The 16,940-nt window shown below is 38.8% G+C and overlaps 1 protein-coding gene across 1 annotated transcript; it reads left to right on the top strand.

Annotated features, from left to right (window-relative positions):
- Nucleotides 1-708: 708 nt before the first annotated feature.
- On the top strand, nt 709-16,781 carry Rbpn-5 (Rab GTPase-binding effector protein rabaptin-5). Its single transcript, XM_076122250.1, has 13 exons — nt 709-919; nt 1,001-1,114; nt 2,125-2,262; nt 3,589-3,692; nt 6,501-6,587; nt 7,006-7,119; nt 7,519-7,686; nt 8,083-8,315; nt 8,811-8,904; nt 10,242-10,417; nt 10,749-10,968; nt 13,537-13,647; nt 14,873-16,781. Exons 1-13 carry the CDS (start codon nt 871-873, stop codon nt 15,038-15,040), a joined length of 1,776 nt encoding a protein of 591 aa, XP_075978365.1. The 5' UTR covers nt 709-870; the 3' UTR covers nt 15,041-16,781.
- Nucleotides 16,782-16,940: the final 159 nt, after the last annotated feature.

Raw genomic sequence — 16,940 nt, 5'->3', positions numbered from 1 at the left:
GTAACGTACCTACATACAGTTTTTTCCTTTTCCATATGGGAGCAGCCGGGGTGGGCAAAGACCAAAACACGCCACTTGCTACTATCCCTTCAGACTTCTTTTGATTCACTCCCATTCATACCTCTTGACTTATAGAACCGCTAAAACGAGAACTACATACTGAGCCTTTATAAATAACTTCCTTTTACGTTTATTAAATAATATAAAATAGAATGAAATAAATCTACAATTTAACAGGCTAATTTAGATTTATCTGGCTAGTTCTCAAAAACTGCTTGGTAGTAAGTAGGAATCGTTTCTGACGATCCCTAATGAATATAAGAAGTACGTAGTAATGACTTCTTATCTGAAAAATATTCCCTAATCGGTGTCAGGTAAGGAAGCAACTTCTTCCATCTTAAGTTCTTTTACTTCTTGTTACTATAAAATCTACTATAAGTATCTGGTTAACGGAATCTGAACTTGGTGATTTTTTATTAGACAAATAGGTACCCTAAAAATACTGATGAAGTTTTTATTTTGTATTCAGATAATTTCGATCACGCTAGAAAACTAAGTTTGTAGATGAAAACCGAAATTAAAGCTTATACGAAATCCCCCAAGTTAAAATTGACGTTAGTTCTAATAAATCATTACAGTTTTCTGATTATGAATAAGATTTTAACAAAAATATATTTTCTGAACGCAACTAATGTTTTTTTAATCTGTCAACACAACTCGTCAGAAACGTCAATATAGAAACGTCAAATAGTTTTCGTGATTTCATCTTTTTCACTATTATTCTTAAATTTTGAACTTTTAAAGTAGTAAATTTGTGTGATCATGCAAATAACTCGACGAATAATATTGTTTTAGCGTTCAGTAATCCGAATGGACAGCCAGTCCACCATGTCAAGTGAAACAACGGAGTCTGTGAAAGGTGTGTTATTTTGTTCAATTGTTTGGTAATTCAGGCTCTAATGTGTTCCGCGGAGGCGCTGAACGGTGTTTCTGTTTCAAGTGGAGGCCGCAGGAGAGAGCAACGGCCCGGCGCCGGACCAAGCGAGGCGGTCGCTCGAAGAAGAGTTTAACGTTCAACGTGCGAAAATGAAAGAATTGTTCTTGCAAAAAGAAGGTTCGTAGGTTGTTAAGAGTGGTGTAGGTCGTGCGGGTGATGTGTAGACTTGGCTCTGGTTGGTTTGACAGCATGCTACTAGTGTAATAACTGCGAGAATGTACGTTTTATCCACAGACTAACTTTTCGTTGTTGTTTTCGTATGCAGGTGCATTGTACAGTTAGTTGTTGCGTTATTTACTAACTCATGATGTAGTTCGGACGTTATGTCGTCGTGTACAGCCGTGCTGGTTAATATTCACCAAGTTGTTTGATCATAACATGTGGTAGTGGGTCTTGTTGCTATGTTTCACTGACTGACATCATTTTATTACAGCATTGTTTCTGCATGACATATTACACAATCTTTTCACACTTATTGATCTATTGTTATATAATTTCTGGATTATTTATTGTTCATTTGCTCATTACTATTGTTATACACACTTTCTTACTATCAAATGTTTCACACATTCTTATAAGCATTCCTATCACAACAATATACCAATATTAACAACTCAATCTATTGTTTTATGTCCATACAGAATGTGCATCCTGTGATTGTGAACAAATATTATTGTATTAATTTAGCAGAACATCATGTTTTGATAAAATAATAATTATAAACAATATTTAGATACTTATCTAAAATGGTGGTGGTTTATCATAATGTATTTTGGATGTCATCCATGGCTCTTTCAATGTAGATATCTCTTATCATGTGCATTTTAGCATAGCAGGATATAGCTACTGTGTTTGTATTCATCTGAAAATAATCACACAAATTCCCATGTAATGAGATATCAAATAAAAAATATGATCAATTTAATGTTATTGTTTCATAGTGCAGCAAATTTCATCTTCAATCATTATTTTTTGATTGCATTATTAAAGTCAAGAAAATCCTTAAAATTGATTGTTTACATATTACAAATACAATAACCAAAAATATCTTACCATTATTCACAAAAGTCCCATTAAAACTCTTGAATATGTTCATAAATCTCATCAGCATTATCTAATCTTTGCAGAGGACATGCGCAAGATGTTGCAGGACAAAGAGCAGCTGGAGTCAGAGGTGATGAGCCTGAGGGCGGAGCTGCAGCAGCTGCAGACCCTCAGTGAGAACCAGAAGTCTGAGATACAGAGCTTGCAGATGCTTGTCAGTGGTATGTAAATACAAATTAACATGATATTTTAGGCAAACGTAAAATACACATACTTTTCACTGTTTATAATAATGTCTCAAGTAAATATGGTGAGTCTATTGTTGCATATTGGAACAGGTAACAGGACTAACCTAGCAATGAGTATACTCTACCAAAGGTTAAAATACAAATGATCTAATAGCACTTTTCTAGGTTTGAGTAATGATTAGATTGTTAGCTTATGAAGCAAGAATTGTATAAATAAGCTACTGCTTAAACCACAGGAGTTCTAAATAATAATATGTGCAATTGTAAATCAGGGGCTCAGATTTTATGTAAGGATTAAAACATTAGTATATAGACCAAAGTATTTCAAACTTACCTTGTCCACTATGGACTTTTAAAGTGCCCTGAAAACAATCAACTAAAAAATCATTATATAGCGAACTTTTACACACTCACCTTTGCGGGTGTTGCATTTCACCTTATTGGGGGAGGAATTCGCCAAAATCTTCATTTAGAGCTTCTCTATACTTCATAAATAATCTTCATACCAAGATTTAATTTTCTACGCTCAGTAGTTTCAGCTGTCATTATCCATCAGTCAGGAAGTTTTATACAAAATGATTTACAACAAGGTAAAAAGATTTTTTAACAAAATGCCTAGAAAGATTAACACAATTTATTTTTCAGTTTTGTTAAATATTTCATAAACTATAATGGTTTTTTATTTATGGTATACAACCACTTAAACAGGAAAAAGTACAGTACTGATAACTAACCTCTAAAAACAACTGTAGTTATCAAACTAATTAAATAAATAAATTAGGAAAATAATATGTTTATCGTGGAACAACATTGGTATGTTATAATAATATGTTAATCGGATTATTATGTTTTATGGTATATTAGTGAGTGCACCATGTTACAATCGTTTTGTTTGGGCTGGGGGGCCACTGGTAAAGCTTTAATATTTTTTTTTTATTATTTGGTATAATTTTTTCTGTTCAAGGTCTTATACATACAAAAAATAAACTATCTGCGTATTTTGCCATGTTTTTACACTACAACTACAAAACAAGGAATGAGTTACAAATGCAATAATATTTTTACCGTTTTTCACACACTTGCAGGCTGGGATAGTCAGACACAGTGTAAAGTTATTATCCAATATTTGGTTGGACTCTAGGCCGCCTTCATGCTGTATGTAAATACAGCAACAAGCTGTAGCGAAGATGCCCATTAACCATACGATCCTTTAGCGAAAAAAGAAGGAATGAGAGAATGAGATTATTGTAAGAAGTAAAGAGTGAAAAGGTTAATTAATAAATGTTTTACATTGAACAGAAACGGTGGAGGCGTCATCGTCGGGCACGGAAGAGGTGCGGCGCCTGCGCACCAGAAACCTAGAGTTGGAGCAACATCTCAACCAGATGAGGCAACAACAACAGGTATGAAACATCAATATTATTAAATGAAAAAGTAATTACTAAATCGACAACAGCTTTTTTAACTATGCTAACTCGTAAAAGTAAACTTTAAACGTTATTTTTGGACATATCTTTGTGAAATTAGATTTTAAGTAATTTGGCATAATAAAACGATTTTACCAAAATTTGATTTAAATTGTAGTATAAATAACTGCTGTCCAAATTAAACAGGAGTTAGAAATGTTAAGAATACTAGCAGGATTTGAATTATCGACAAATACCTATATCTAGAAACTTTCAAGGGTCTACCATAGTCTAAATCAATTTCTTGAAGGGAGATCTGTTACAGAGAGTCCTAGGACAGTCTTTCGCGTGACCAATGGCTATACATGACGGTCAAATGGTTGTAATTAAGTCCTCAAACAAGCTTATCATCCAATCGTACTAAAATAAAATTACATGCATATTTAAAAACGCTTTTTTCTCATAAACATAGGCAGAGACTCAAGAAACGCTACGCTATTACATTTTCAATATCAATCTTACAAAAGTCATTGAAAGAACACTCAAAACCACATGTCTTTACAATCAATACATAATTATATATTCTACATATTTACTAAATAAATATTAGTTGTATGTTTTAAACGCACCTGTGTTAAAGTAAACACGACGGGGTACAGATGTCGCTAGTAGTCGCGTGTATGTTATCAGTATGGTAATGTAGCTTATCGATGTAAGAGTGTAGGCACTGTGGTGAATAATAGGGACTATGGTACATTATAATTTGTTATTATTCTTTTTGTATTTGTATATTATGCGTTGTTTGGTCCCTGCCTACCCCTATGGGAAAAAAGGGGTGATATTATGTATTTCTATGTTATTTTTGTATTACGTTATGGCCTAAAATTCACTGGTTAGGTCTAAAATTCACTTTCTTAATATTTATAGTAATATTTACTAACGAATCCGTCCGCGTAGACTGTATTTCTAAAGAGTATGTTATAATGGTACAAAAGGGTTATTGCCAAGTTCCATCAGAATCGTTCCGTACTTTTAACGCGATTGAGTTAAAACGCGAAAAAAAACGTAACGTCGTACGACGTATTAGCACTTTGTTTTCAAAACAATACTGTTTTATTACCTCGTGTCAAATTAGGAAATATATAAATTATATAACACGCAATTTATATACAAACTAGCTGACCCGGCAAACGTATCGCCATATATATATTTTTTTTAATTATGGCGTATGAAAAATGGATGTTGGCCGATTCACAGTCTTACTCAACATGCTCACAAAATTTCATGAGAATCGATCAAGCCGTTTCGGAGGAGTATGGTAACGAAAACTGTGACGTAAGAATTTTATATTTTATACAAATATCATATATAGAATGGCTGTTAATACAAGGAACTGAAACAATAGTAATAAAATTGAGTAACACTATGGTAAAATTAAGTCTAAGTCAGCTACCTTTACAGTTTCTTGTAGCATCGCTATCAGCGTATTATCACAAAATTACCATACTAGTAGTTCTAGTGCGATACAATGACTCAAGTTATTACATGCACTCACTTTATCCTTATATGCAAGTTTATAATCACTTGTTCACGACTAAACACGTTAATCGATTTTATATAAAAAATATTAATTTTTATACGATCTTTCAATGTTTGATGTTTTTTGTAAATTCAGGTCTTAAATTGAGACTATAATAGTTTAAATTTCTTTTTTTTTTCAATTATATTTTTATAGTAGTGTTCCGATGTGTATAAATGTAAGCTTAAATAATATTATAAATGTGAAAGTGTGTTTAACAAATTTATCTTGAAACGATTAAACTGATTTGGAAAAGAAAACATTTTCAACGTAAAAATAATCGAAAAGTGCCTTTTCACAAGTATACATTTGCATAGAAACCCTTTTTTTCTATTCTTAGTATTTTTTGTACATCATTTATGAAAATTTCATTTTTCTCGCTCTCACGGTTCATGAGATACAGCCTCGTGACGGACAAACGGACAATGCATACTTAGTAACAGTATCCCGTTTTATCCTTTAACTAAGGAACCCTAAAAACTTTGATGAAGTCGTGATCATATACCAGTTATAATATATTGTATAAAATCCATACATAATAGTTTCTCATGGTAGAATTTTACCTCAATTATTATAAGGAAAGTGTGTTGGGAAAATAACCTGTTTGTTCCATCACTCGGGTACCAACTAGTTCTAATTCAGTTGTGGCATACTGTGTGTTATATACGGAGTTATTTTATAGCGCAGTTATTAAATATATCTGTGATAAATCTTTTAATTAGTGATACAACATAATTTTGTTGTTAATGACGATAGTTTTTCATAATAAAAGTGCATTTGTGCGGTTTTAATCCTCTCTGCAAGTTAGACAAGCTAAAAGTCGGTCCCAGCTGTTGTCAATTAAGATAACAGTCGTTAAGCCATGTCATCGGCCTACAGGCTTAAACAACTTTGACAATAGGGTGACCACTAACCATGCGATAAATAAATAACAATCCTGTTTTATCTAAATGATTGTTTCTTTGCAAATACGTTAGTTAGTTTCAAAGTCAATACAAATTAAGCTACAATAATCCACTCTTAACTAAATGATGATATCACTTGGCCAGCGTGGATTCAAGGCCTAACCCCTCCCTCATTACGGGAGGAGACCCATGCCCAGCAGTAGGAAATTAATGGGTTGCCTTTATTTATTTGCCACAATAAGTTGAAAAATGTCTAGAAAATCAGTGAATGTAATAAATATGGATATAAGTCCGCTATTGAACGCGCGCGCTGTGTGGCAGGAGGTGTCGCTGGCGCCCGCCACCTTCGTGCGCTCCATCGCACGGAAACTTGGCGCTGATGCTGAGGAGCAACCGCCGCCCAGGAAGGTATGTACACGAGTAGAGAGAGAGAGAATATGATGATGTATTATTAGTAATAAATGTTAATGGTGTTAATATGTAATGTTATTGAGATATTAATGTAGGTAATAATAGTTTTAAAGTTTAACCCTCTTATTTATAAACACACTATAAACCTATTTTAGTTATAAAACTATTATAATATGTTTTCTCTTTTTCATTTCGCTAAGGAGTGAAAGAAACAAAACTCTTTATAAGCCTCTCATAACTTCACATATTTTTATGAAATTCTAACTACCTTATTAGAGAATTTTACCAAATTAAACAGTCTGTGCCGTTTAAGTTTATTTTTTTGAGTTTATTACCGAATCCTGTGCTTATCACACGAACGCGAATTGGTGTTGTACATAGGATAAAATAGTAAATATGCTTTTGTTTTTCGTAGAATGTAGAAGACAGTGAACTGCTCAAGTCAATAATCCAACCTCTAGAAATGGAAATATCAGCGCTGAAGAACAAACTAAGAGAAACTGACGCACAGCTACAAGATGCGCTGGCGGTAAGATATGCTTATTAGATTATCCACCAACTAACTACAATGATCCTATTAAACCCAGGCCTATTAAAACACAGGAAATAATAATATAATTGCAAGTTATTTGATAATTAAGGATTTGTGCTGGTTGTTTAAGAGTCAAATTTAATCTACATTATACTAATAGCCGGGTCCAGACTAAGCGAGCAGCCTCGCTAGGCAGTATATCAGTCTCTTTTCTTTAAAATCGAAATGAGCGAGACTGTGATATTGCCTCGCGGGGTTGCTCGCTTAATCTGGACTCAGCTATTAGCTAGCTACTTGGACACAACTTTGACAAAGTAACAGTTAAAAATAAAAAAATATTTTCAAACGATGTCAAAACTTAATATATTATGTTTTATCTTGTGTATTTCGTCTTAGAAAGCGAAAGCCTCCTCATCAGCGGCAAGCGGTGACGGTCGGTCGGAGCAGGAGGTGGGGCGGCAGTGTGACATGTGTGCCAACTATGAGAAGCAACTGGTCTCCGAGCAGGCTAAAGCAGACGCCGCCAGGGAGAGAGTTAATACACTGCAAGTCGCACTGAAACAGGTAAATATGTAATACGCTCTTTAGGCATAATTTTTTTGGGCAGCTATGGTTTAATACCTAACCTATTCCTTATTCAGTACCTGCTATTTTTTAGGGATGAGGGTTTGTGTAAATAGCTCTAAAATGTTAGATGCTTGTCATGAAACTGGTCAGTAATGTAATAGGGAATTGTTTTTTTTTGTCGTGCTCTCAGTGACTGCACGTGTACGTATACGTGCACGTATCCGTTATAGAAATGACTCACAAATTAATAGTTCACAACATCTGAAAAGGGAACAGCAATCCCGATACAAACAAATCTTAAATTCTCGTTGACAATCGGCAATAGATACATAGGCATGCATAGATTTCTTTAATTGTATACAATAACCCTTCACTTCAATCTCATTCGTCCAGGCGACCGAGGAGTTAGAAGGCGTTCGTTCCCTGCACGACGAGACGGTTAGATCCTGGCAGTCGGAGCGCGGCGCCAGTGGGCTGACGCTGCAGCAGCTGCAGGCGGCCGTGCAGGAGCTGCGGGGAGCGCTGGACGAGCGCGCCAAGGCCGCCGAGCAGGCCTCCCAGCGCGCACTGCTCTCCGTCACCGAGCTCACCGTGGAACGAGAGACACTACATAAAAAACTCGACAGGTTTGTAACATTCACAACCAATAAATTGTCTAGATTCCATATCTCTCTGTTGTCGCTAGCGTTGGCAGCAACTCCTTACATCATCAATAATTTATACATAATAGAAATATTGTTAAAACCATTTGGCGATTAAAAAGTGTGGCCAGGATATTCTTATCAGCTCTTATCATTGGCCTTACCTTCCGAACTGGCGGTAAATTCACTTTCTGTATCATTGACTATCGCAACAGCATTTGACCTTAATGAATAAATGATTTGACTTTGATTTTGCCTTTTGTGATGCAACAGTCGTTGACATAACTTCGACTCTGAGATCTGGGCAAAAAGGGCACTGTCAAAAACGTCTCAATGGCTTAAAGTTTAAAGGCAAAGTAAATGATTTGACTTTGATTTTACCTTTTGCTTTAGAGAACACATTTAGCTTCTGCGTCTAACTTAATGCCAGTTAGAATTCGATACTGTGGTGTATAAATAGTTTCTTGTTTGTTCCAACAGTTTAGAGCGAGACAACGCGATGTTGATAGGACAGTACACGAAGAAGGCAGCGGAGATGCAGAACGACATTATTGACCTACCCGACAATGTAGAAGTAAGTGCATAAAAGTCCGTAAGTGTATTTTTAACAGGTACTATCGAACAAACTGAATCATGACCCACCATGTGCTCATTTTATAAAACACTTCTATATACGCGTAGGTTGAAATTGGCTTGAACCTACGTTTCCTTGGTGATGAATTTGTTATCTATCATTATTGCGACAAATATTTTGTGCGCCAATACAATAATGCTTTGCTATCGTTTTCAACAGGCTCCGTGGCGTAGTAGGTTGATGTTACGACTGCGACGCGTCAGGGGTGGGTTCGATACCCACTCAGGACATGGTTTATTCGGCCATTATAGGAAATAATGTAACTATAAAAATTTAAATAATATAGGGTAACCAGCATAGTTATTACCCGGTTAAGGAATTGATACACAATTTTGGTCAATAGTATCTTTATTTAGTAAAACATTGACATAAACTCTAAAACCAGAAATACTAGCGAATACTGTTAATTCAAATGTGTTATCCTTAACAAATATTGCAACAAACTTACTTTTTCTTTTCGAACTACACACCTGTCGCACAAACGTCGGACATGAGTTCTAGAAAATAAAAATGTTACCAATATTCTAAAAGTGACATATATCGCAATTAATTTGAACTGGTTACTTTAGAAATTAAAATAAACGTATAAAATTCCTTAACATTGGCAATCACTGTATGATGGGCAATGACTATAGTGGTTACCCTAATCATTTCACAGATTTCTAAATGACGTGCTATTCGATATTTGACACAAATAGGTTTTTTCGTAGTGAAAAGAGTTTAAACTATTTACGTTCTAGATTCAAATTAAGAGTGATTTATCGAAAACGTATCTACGTACTGTAATAACAAAGGTCAAAGTTGATTGTAGTCGTAATACATCATAACACAGTCGTATGCGTGTTTAAAATGTCCTAAGTGCAACTTTGACGATAAAGATGAAATTCTTACTGTTTTGACGGTGTCAAGCGAATTATCGGCAAAATGGGTCATGATTCAGTTGGTTCGATAGTACACAAATAAATTGGGTTTTAAACGATCCGCATTGGCTGCTGGTAATCTCTTCTTAAAAGATAATCTTCAACTTTCCTAAAAACTTCTTCAGTTAATTTCCCTTTTAATTTGTTTGTAAATATGTATGTACAAATCCCCAACTTAGCCCGGTGTAGTACAAAAAGCCCAATTTTAATACTTTTAAGTATAACATTATTATCTCCAAGGTTATAATTTAAGTTGAATGCTACGATCGCGTCGGCAGTAAGCCTGTATCGTTTGGACAGCCGTCTGCCTAACACCCTGTATATAGTTATCATATAATTTTTGTTTTTGTTCCCTAGGAGTTGCAAGAACACATCCTATGTTTGCGCGAGCAGCTGATCTTCTGTCAGATCGGTCGCGAGGAGGCGGTGGAGTCAGAGCGCGAGCTCAGGAACCAGCTGCTGGAGCAGGGCACGCTGTTCCACCAGCAGGAGGCGCAGATGAACGACCTGAGGCAGAGACTGGCGGCCGCACGGTACGTGGACTATGTTACTTAGTTATATGAACTTGCAGACCTTCCTTTGTGTTGCGTGGTTTTGTTAGACCAATATAGAAAATATGGTCAAGAGATTAATTAATGTCTTATAATTTTTGGACGAGATTTTCTTGTTAGGAATAGGTGCCTTTACACACACATTTTTTCGCGCGTGAAACAACAAAAGAAAGAGCGCGCGTCGCGCTCATCTGTCGGCGCCCGCGAATAAAACGTGAGCGAAGAGCGCGCCGTCTCACAGACGACCGCGGCGTGCGCTCTTTCCTTTGTTGTCATTGGGATTTCTGGTTATTGATATTTCTGTTCCCTACAGCAAAGAACTCGACCGTCTGCAAACGGAACGTGAGCAGATGAAAGAGTTGGGTGACAAACTGCGTCACTCCAACGACATGATCGAGAGCTTGCTGGAGGACAAGCGGCGGCTGCAGGGCGAGAGCCACGAGCTGCGCGGCCGCGTGTCCGTGCTGCAGCAGGAGCTCGACAACAGTGAGAAGGTGCAGCAGGACTTCGTGAGGCTCTCGCAGTCGCTACAGGTATGTACAACTTGCTATAAGACATGATCGAGAGCCACGAGCTGCGCGGCCGCGTGTCCGTGCTGCAGCAGGAGCTCGACAACAGTGAGAAGGTGCAGCAGGACTTCGTGAGGCTCTCGCAGTCGCTACAGGTATGTACAACTTGCTATAAGACATGATCGAGAGCCACGAGCTGCGCGGCCGCGTGTCCGTGCTGCAGCAGGAGCTCGACAACAGTGAGAAGGTGCAGCAGGACTTCGTGAGGCTCTCGCAGTCGCTACAGGTATGTACAACTTGCTATAAGACATGATCGAGAGCCACGAGCTGCGCGGCCGCGTGTCCGTGCTGCAGCAGGAGCTCGACAACAGTGAGAAGGTGCAGCAGGACTTCGTGAGGCTCTCGCAGTCGCTACAGGTATGTACAACTTGCTATAAGACATGATCGAGAGCCACGAGCTGCGCGGCCGCGTGTCCGTGCTGCAGCAGGAGCTCGACAACAGTGAGAAGGTGCAGCAGGACTTCGTGAGGCTCTCGCAGTCGCTACAGGTATGTACAACTTGCTATAAGACATGATCGAGAGCCACGAGCTGCGCGGCCGCGTGTCCGTGCTGCAGCAGGAGCTCGACAACAGTGAGAAGGTGCAGCAGGACTTCGTGAGGCTCTCGCAGTCGCTACAGGTATGTACAACTTGCTATAAGACATGATCGAGAGCCACGAGCTGCGCGGCCGCGTGTCCGTGCTGCAGCAGGAGCTCGACAACAGTGAGAAGGTGCAGCAGGACTTCGTGAGGCTCTCGCAGTCGCTACAGGTATGTACAACTTGCTATAAGACATGATCGAGAGCCACGAGCTGCGCGGCCGCGTGTCCGTGCTGCAGCAGGAGCTCGACAACAGTGAGAAGGTGCAGCAGGACTTCGTGAGGCTCTCGCAGTCGCTACAGGTATGTACAACTTGCTATAAGACATGATCGAGAGCCACGAGCTGCGCGGCCGCGTGTCCGTGCTGCAGCAGGAGCTCGACAACAGTGAGAAGGTGCAGCAGGACTTCGTGAGGCTCTCGCAGTCGCTACAGGTATGTACAACTTGCTATAAGACATGATCGAGAGCCACGAGCTGCGCGGCCGCGTGTCCGTGCTGCAGCAGGAGCTCGACAACAGTGAGAAGGTGCAGCAGGACTTCGTGAGGCTCTCGCAGTCGCTACAGGTATGTACAACTTGCTATAAGACATGATCGAGAGCCACGAGCTGCGCGGCCGCGTGTCCGTGCTGCAGCAGGAGCTCGACAACAGTGAGAAGGTGCAGCAGGACTTCGTGAGGCTCTCGCAGTCGCTACAGGTATGTACAACTTGCTATAAGACATGATCGAGAGCCACGAGCTGCGCGGCCGCGTGTCCGTGCTGCAGCAGGAGCTCGACAACAGTGAGAAGGTGCAGCAGGACTTCGTGAGGCTCTCGCAGTCGCTACAGGTATGTACAACTTGCTATAAGACATGATCGAGAGCCACGAGCTGCGCGGCCGCGTGTCCGTGCTGCAGCAGGAGCTCGACAACAGTGAGAAGGTGCAGCAGGACTTCGTGAGGCTCTCGCAGTCGCTACAGGTATGTACAACTTGCTATAAGACATGATCGAGAGCCACGAGCTGCGCGGCCGCGTGTCCGTGCTGCAGCAGGAGCTCGACAACAGTGAGAAGGTGCAGCAGGACTTCGTGAGGCTCTCGCAGTCGCTACAGGTATGTACAACTTGCTATAAGACATGATCGAGAGCCACGAGCTGCGCGGCCGCGTGTCCGTGCTGCAGCAGGAGCTCGACAACAGTGAGAAGGTGCAGCAGGACTTCGTGAGGCTCTCGCAGTCGCTACAGGTATGTACAACTTGCTATAAGACATGATCGAGAGCCACGAGCTGCGCGGCCGCGTGTCCGTGCTGCAGCAGGAGCTCGACAACAGTGAGAAGGTGCAGCAGGACTTCGTGAGGCTCTCGCAGTCGCTACAGGTATGTACAACTTGCTATAAGACATGATCGAGAGCCACGAGCTGCGCGGCCGCGTGTCCGTGCTGCAGCAGGAGCTCGACAACAGTGAGAAGGTGCAGCAGGACTTCGTGAGGCTCTCGCAGTCGCTACAGGTATGTACAACTTGCTATAAGACATGATCGAGAGCCACGAGCTGCGCGGCCGCGTGTCCGTGCTGCAGCAGGAGCTCGACAACAGTGAGAAGGTGCAGCAGGACTTCGTGAGGCTCTCGCAGTCGCTACAGGTATGTACAACTTGCTATAACAATACAAGATCTTACTCTATGCCATAGGCTGCCAATTGGAGCGTTTTCAATTGAAGCGGATCGTAAATTGACCAATCACAGCGTTCAAAATTTCCAATCATCGCTCTATTCCGTTCAGCTCCATTCTAGACGCAAGTAATTATGCAAACAATCTTCAGTAAATGAAATTGTTGTTGTCTAAACTAAGGTATCATTAATTTAGTCCTAGCCATGTGGCATTTAGTGTGGTGATACATAAAATGCCAATAAACTACCGCTAACTGTCGACTATTTTATATAATAATATGTATGTTAAATGCTAATGTCATATTGTTCCGTAGGTGCAGCTACAACGTATCCGCGAGGCGGACACGGAGGTGCGGTGGCAGCACGAGGACGACGTGCACGACTGCCCCTCCTGCCACACGCATCTACCTAACATTAAGAAAAAGGTACGTTTGTACTTGTGGCGATCAACCACCACGACAATGATCACGTCGGGGTCACCACTGTGGAGGAACGAGGTGATCATGTTCCTCCAACACAAAGGGAGGATCCTCCGACCAGGCGAGGTGATCATTGTCGTGGTGGTTGATCGCCACATACTCGTTTGCTTACTTCCGATCAACAATGAGAACATCTAAATTGTGTGTGTAATTGTAAGTGGTGATTTGAAAACAGGTTTTTTTTACAAGAAATAATGATTCATATGATTTTTTTAATTTGACTTGTTGTAGCAATCTAGGAATCCGTACGAATGTCTGTCATATTATAGAATTAATGGAATAGAGAGCGTATCCGTGTGTTGCTCACACAGTTACTACGGAAAAATCCTATGTTCTTATTTAAATAAAACTAGCTGACCCGCGGCGCAGCTCCGTTCATGTTTTTGTTCTCTCCAAAAAACCCGTTCCGTTTTTAAATATAATTTTACAAAAACAATTCTGGTCTGTTCAGTAGCGCGATTCTGTACAAATATCGAGTATCGACGAAATTCGAATTTCGAAATAAAATATTCTTTCTATTTTTAATTTAAATAAATTATTCAAGTAATCTATATTGGATATTTTTAGGAAGACGAGGCTGAATAGGTATTGTTTCCTTTGCCAGCTTTAACGTAGGCAAAAAAAAGACGCCTATTCTTTTTTTGTGTTGATAATGTTTCGTTGAACAACATTAATTATCATATTCGTATATTATATTATTGATTTGTTTTTACTAATACGGTTTAACGTAGACTATAATCGTTATTTATGAGAATAATATCTTTTATGATTATTTTTTATCCCCTATATAATATGTTTAAAATTTAGTTTATACACAAGTATTACTAATAAAATTTAGTTTAAAGAACAAATTTTCAGAACGAATGGTGTTTTTTTTTATTCACGTTAAATGTCAAGTTTTCGATATTCAATAGCTCGCGATTCTCTGCCGGATTGTTGCCGGTTTTTTAACGAGTAGCTCTACATATAGCAATGTATAATACTCGATAGCGTGACGTTAGTATCGAGTGTACAGAATCGAGCTACAAGTCTGTTCTTTCACCAGGTACAAAAGCGCCCGATCGGGATAAAATGTTTTCTATGTCCGTCTCCTGGTTCTAAACTGCCTCTCCACGTAATATTCGCTGTTGTGTCATGTTGGGAAATTAATAATGAAAAACCGTGTGTGCAGGTGCACTGTCGTCACTGCGGGCGCATCTTCTGCGGCTCGTGTGTGTCACACGTGGTGCAGTCCGGGCCGCGCCGGGCGCCCGCACGAGTGTGCTCCGTGTGCCGCACGCTGCTGCAGCCGCACGCCGCGCCCTACTTCAGCACCGACCCGCCGCGCTCACCCGACTAGCGCTCCTCCCACTGTCACACCACAGCGGGCATGGTGCCAGTGACGTAACTACAGGGCAGCAAAGCGGCAAAATGCCACAGACCCCCAGCCGGAAGAGGCCCCCGATCAGAGGACGATCCCAACTCCCAACATTTATTATTTATCATACATTTCAGCTTTTTGTATTGGAAGGGAGGGGCCCATTCGATAAATTTGCCACTGGCCTCCTAGTTACGCCACTGCATGGTGCCCTACGACAAATTCGACATAACGTGATGAAATGCGAAGAGCCGGTGAATCCCGCCCACGGACTGTATCGTTGTTCTACAAACTACGTGATACGAGATAATGCGTATGTGCAATATATAGATTTCATTGTTTATTTTAGCGTCACATCTCGTCGCTAGCTTCTACATAGAACGCGAGTAAAGAAAAGCCGTTATTCTAATCGTGACGAAAATCGCCTTAGTTCTCAAGTCATTATAGTCTGTCTGAAATAGAACACAGTTTGTAATAATTCGATTTCATTATAGATAATCAACTTTTAACATAAATCGTTGAATTTACAACTACAAATTTGCGAAAATCACTTATTTCTGAAACATTGTTAAATTATATAAAAAATGATAAATTAATTGTTGGTGTTTCGACCCGTCCTTTTAAATATTTGGAAAATAACTAACGAATTTGATCCAAAAAAATCATAATAATCTTCCAAGTTTCATGGTAGCAATAATATTCCCTAGATAAATTATCTCGAATAGATTTAAAACCAATCAAAACAAAATATTTGTCTTAATGATAAACGTTGTCTAAGCTCTGAAGTTATATAGTCTACTTCACGTTTATACAGTTTCAAAATTGATTAAAATTGACAAAATACTGTATCACTAATCAGACCTTATACGACGCTTATTAGTTAGAGAGTATTATGTATTGTACATTGACTCAAATCAAGTTAGAACCAGACTTACCATTTCATACAACTGATCATAATTTTATCTTCAAGAATTTTACTATAATTTATTCACCAAATAACTAAATAAAATTGCTGTTGCATCCACCTCAACATTTACTGTTAAGCAGGACCTAGAAATAAACTTGTTACATATAAATAAATAGATATAAATCATGCTTGAAAATACAGTCATATGAATCATGAATTAATAGTATTATAGATAGATCGATTGGTAATAAAATTTGTAATTAGTCGTTTATTTACTCTTATACTACTAGACAAAACAACTTTTAATTGCTTTCTTTTGTAAGATATCTGCAAATAGATATATTATACACTTTTGGTTGAATTGTAGGCAATATTAAATTGCTGATAAGTAGCGGATTATTATCTACTTTATAGATAGTGACATCAAAAACATATTTTGTTTGAGAAAATTCTATCTGATAAACTAATTGTTACTTATTCAGAATTTGTGAAGCTACCATCAATTTGGTAAATGTCAAAATTTTGTAAGTAATTTATTCATAATTATATTTTATCTAAAAATGTATTTACGTATTTAGATCATGTTTATATTCTTCTATAAAAAAATATGCACGTATTTATAAATGTTTTGTGTTAAATATGACTGTATATTTAAGTAGTGTCTAGATAATAATAGCTAGTATGTAGCGTGAGAGCCGACAGTCGGTCAAGTGATATGTGCAGTCTGCACTTAATATTATATTGACATAGCATACACTAGCCTAAGAGTTGTAATATAAATATATTTTATTGTAAATAAAAGAGCTACGTATTACATATGGACCATTTATTTCACTATTATCTCTATTATGTTTTTGAAAGTTTTGTTTTGTACAGGGCACATTGATGATGTGAATTTAACAAGAATACGTTTTCGCCACCGTAAATGTTTTAAAGGATATTCACGTTAAGTATTAACGTTTGAAATAAGGGTAG

The sequence above is a fragment of the Anticarsia gemmatalis genome, chromosome 13, assembly GCF_050436995.1.
Source record: "Anticarsia gemmatalis isolate Benzon Research Colony breed Stoneville strain chromosome 13, ilAntGemm2 primary, whole genome shotgun sequence".
In the NCBI taxonomy this organism is placed as follows: domain Eukaryota; kingdom Metazoa; phylum Arthropoda; class Insecta; order Lepidoptera; family Erebidae; genus Anticarsia; species Anticarsia gemmatalis.
This window is presented reverse-complemented; position numbering and strand designations above follow the sequence as displayed.

Excerpts from the sequence above, each read along its gene's own strand:
- Rbpn-5 (XM_076122250.1), top strand. The coding sequence starts at position 871 with ATGGACAGCCAGTCCACCATGTCAAGTGAAACAACGGAGTCTGTGAAA. Across the intron at positions 2,263-3,588 it reads CTTGCAGATGCTTGTCAGTG|AAACGGTGGAGGCGTCATCG; the intron begins GTATGTAAATAC and ends TACATTGAACAG. Across the intron at positions 7,120-7,518 it reads AGCTACAAGATGCGCTGGCG|AAAGCGAAAGCCTCCTCATC; the intron begins GTAAGATATGCT and ends ATTTCGTCTTAG.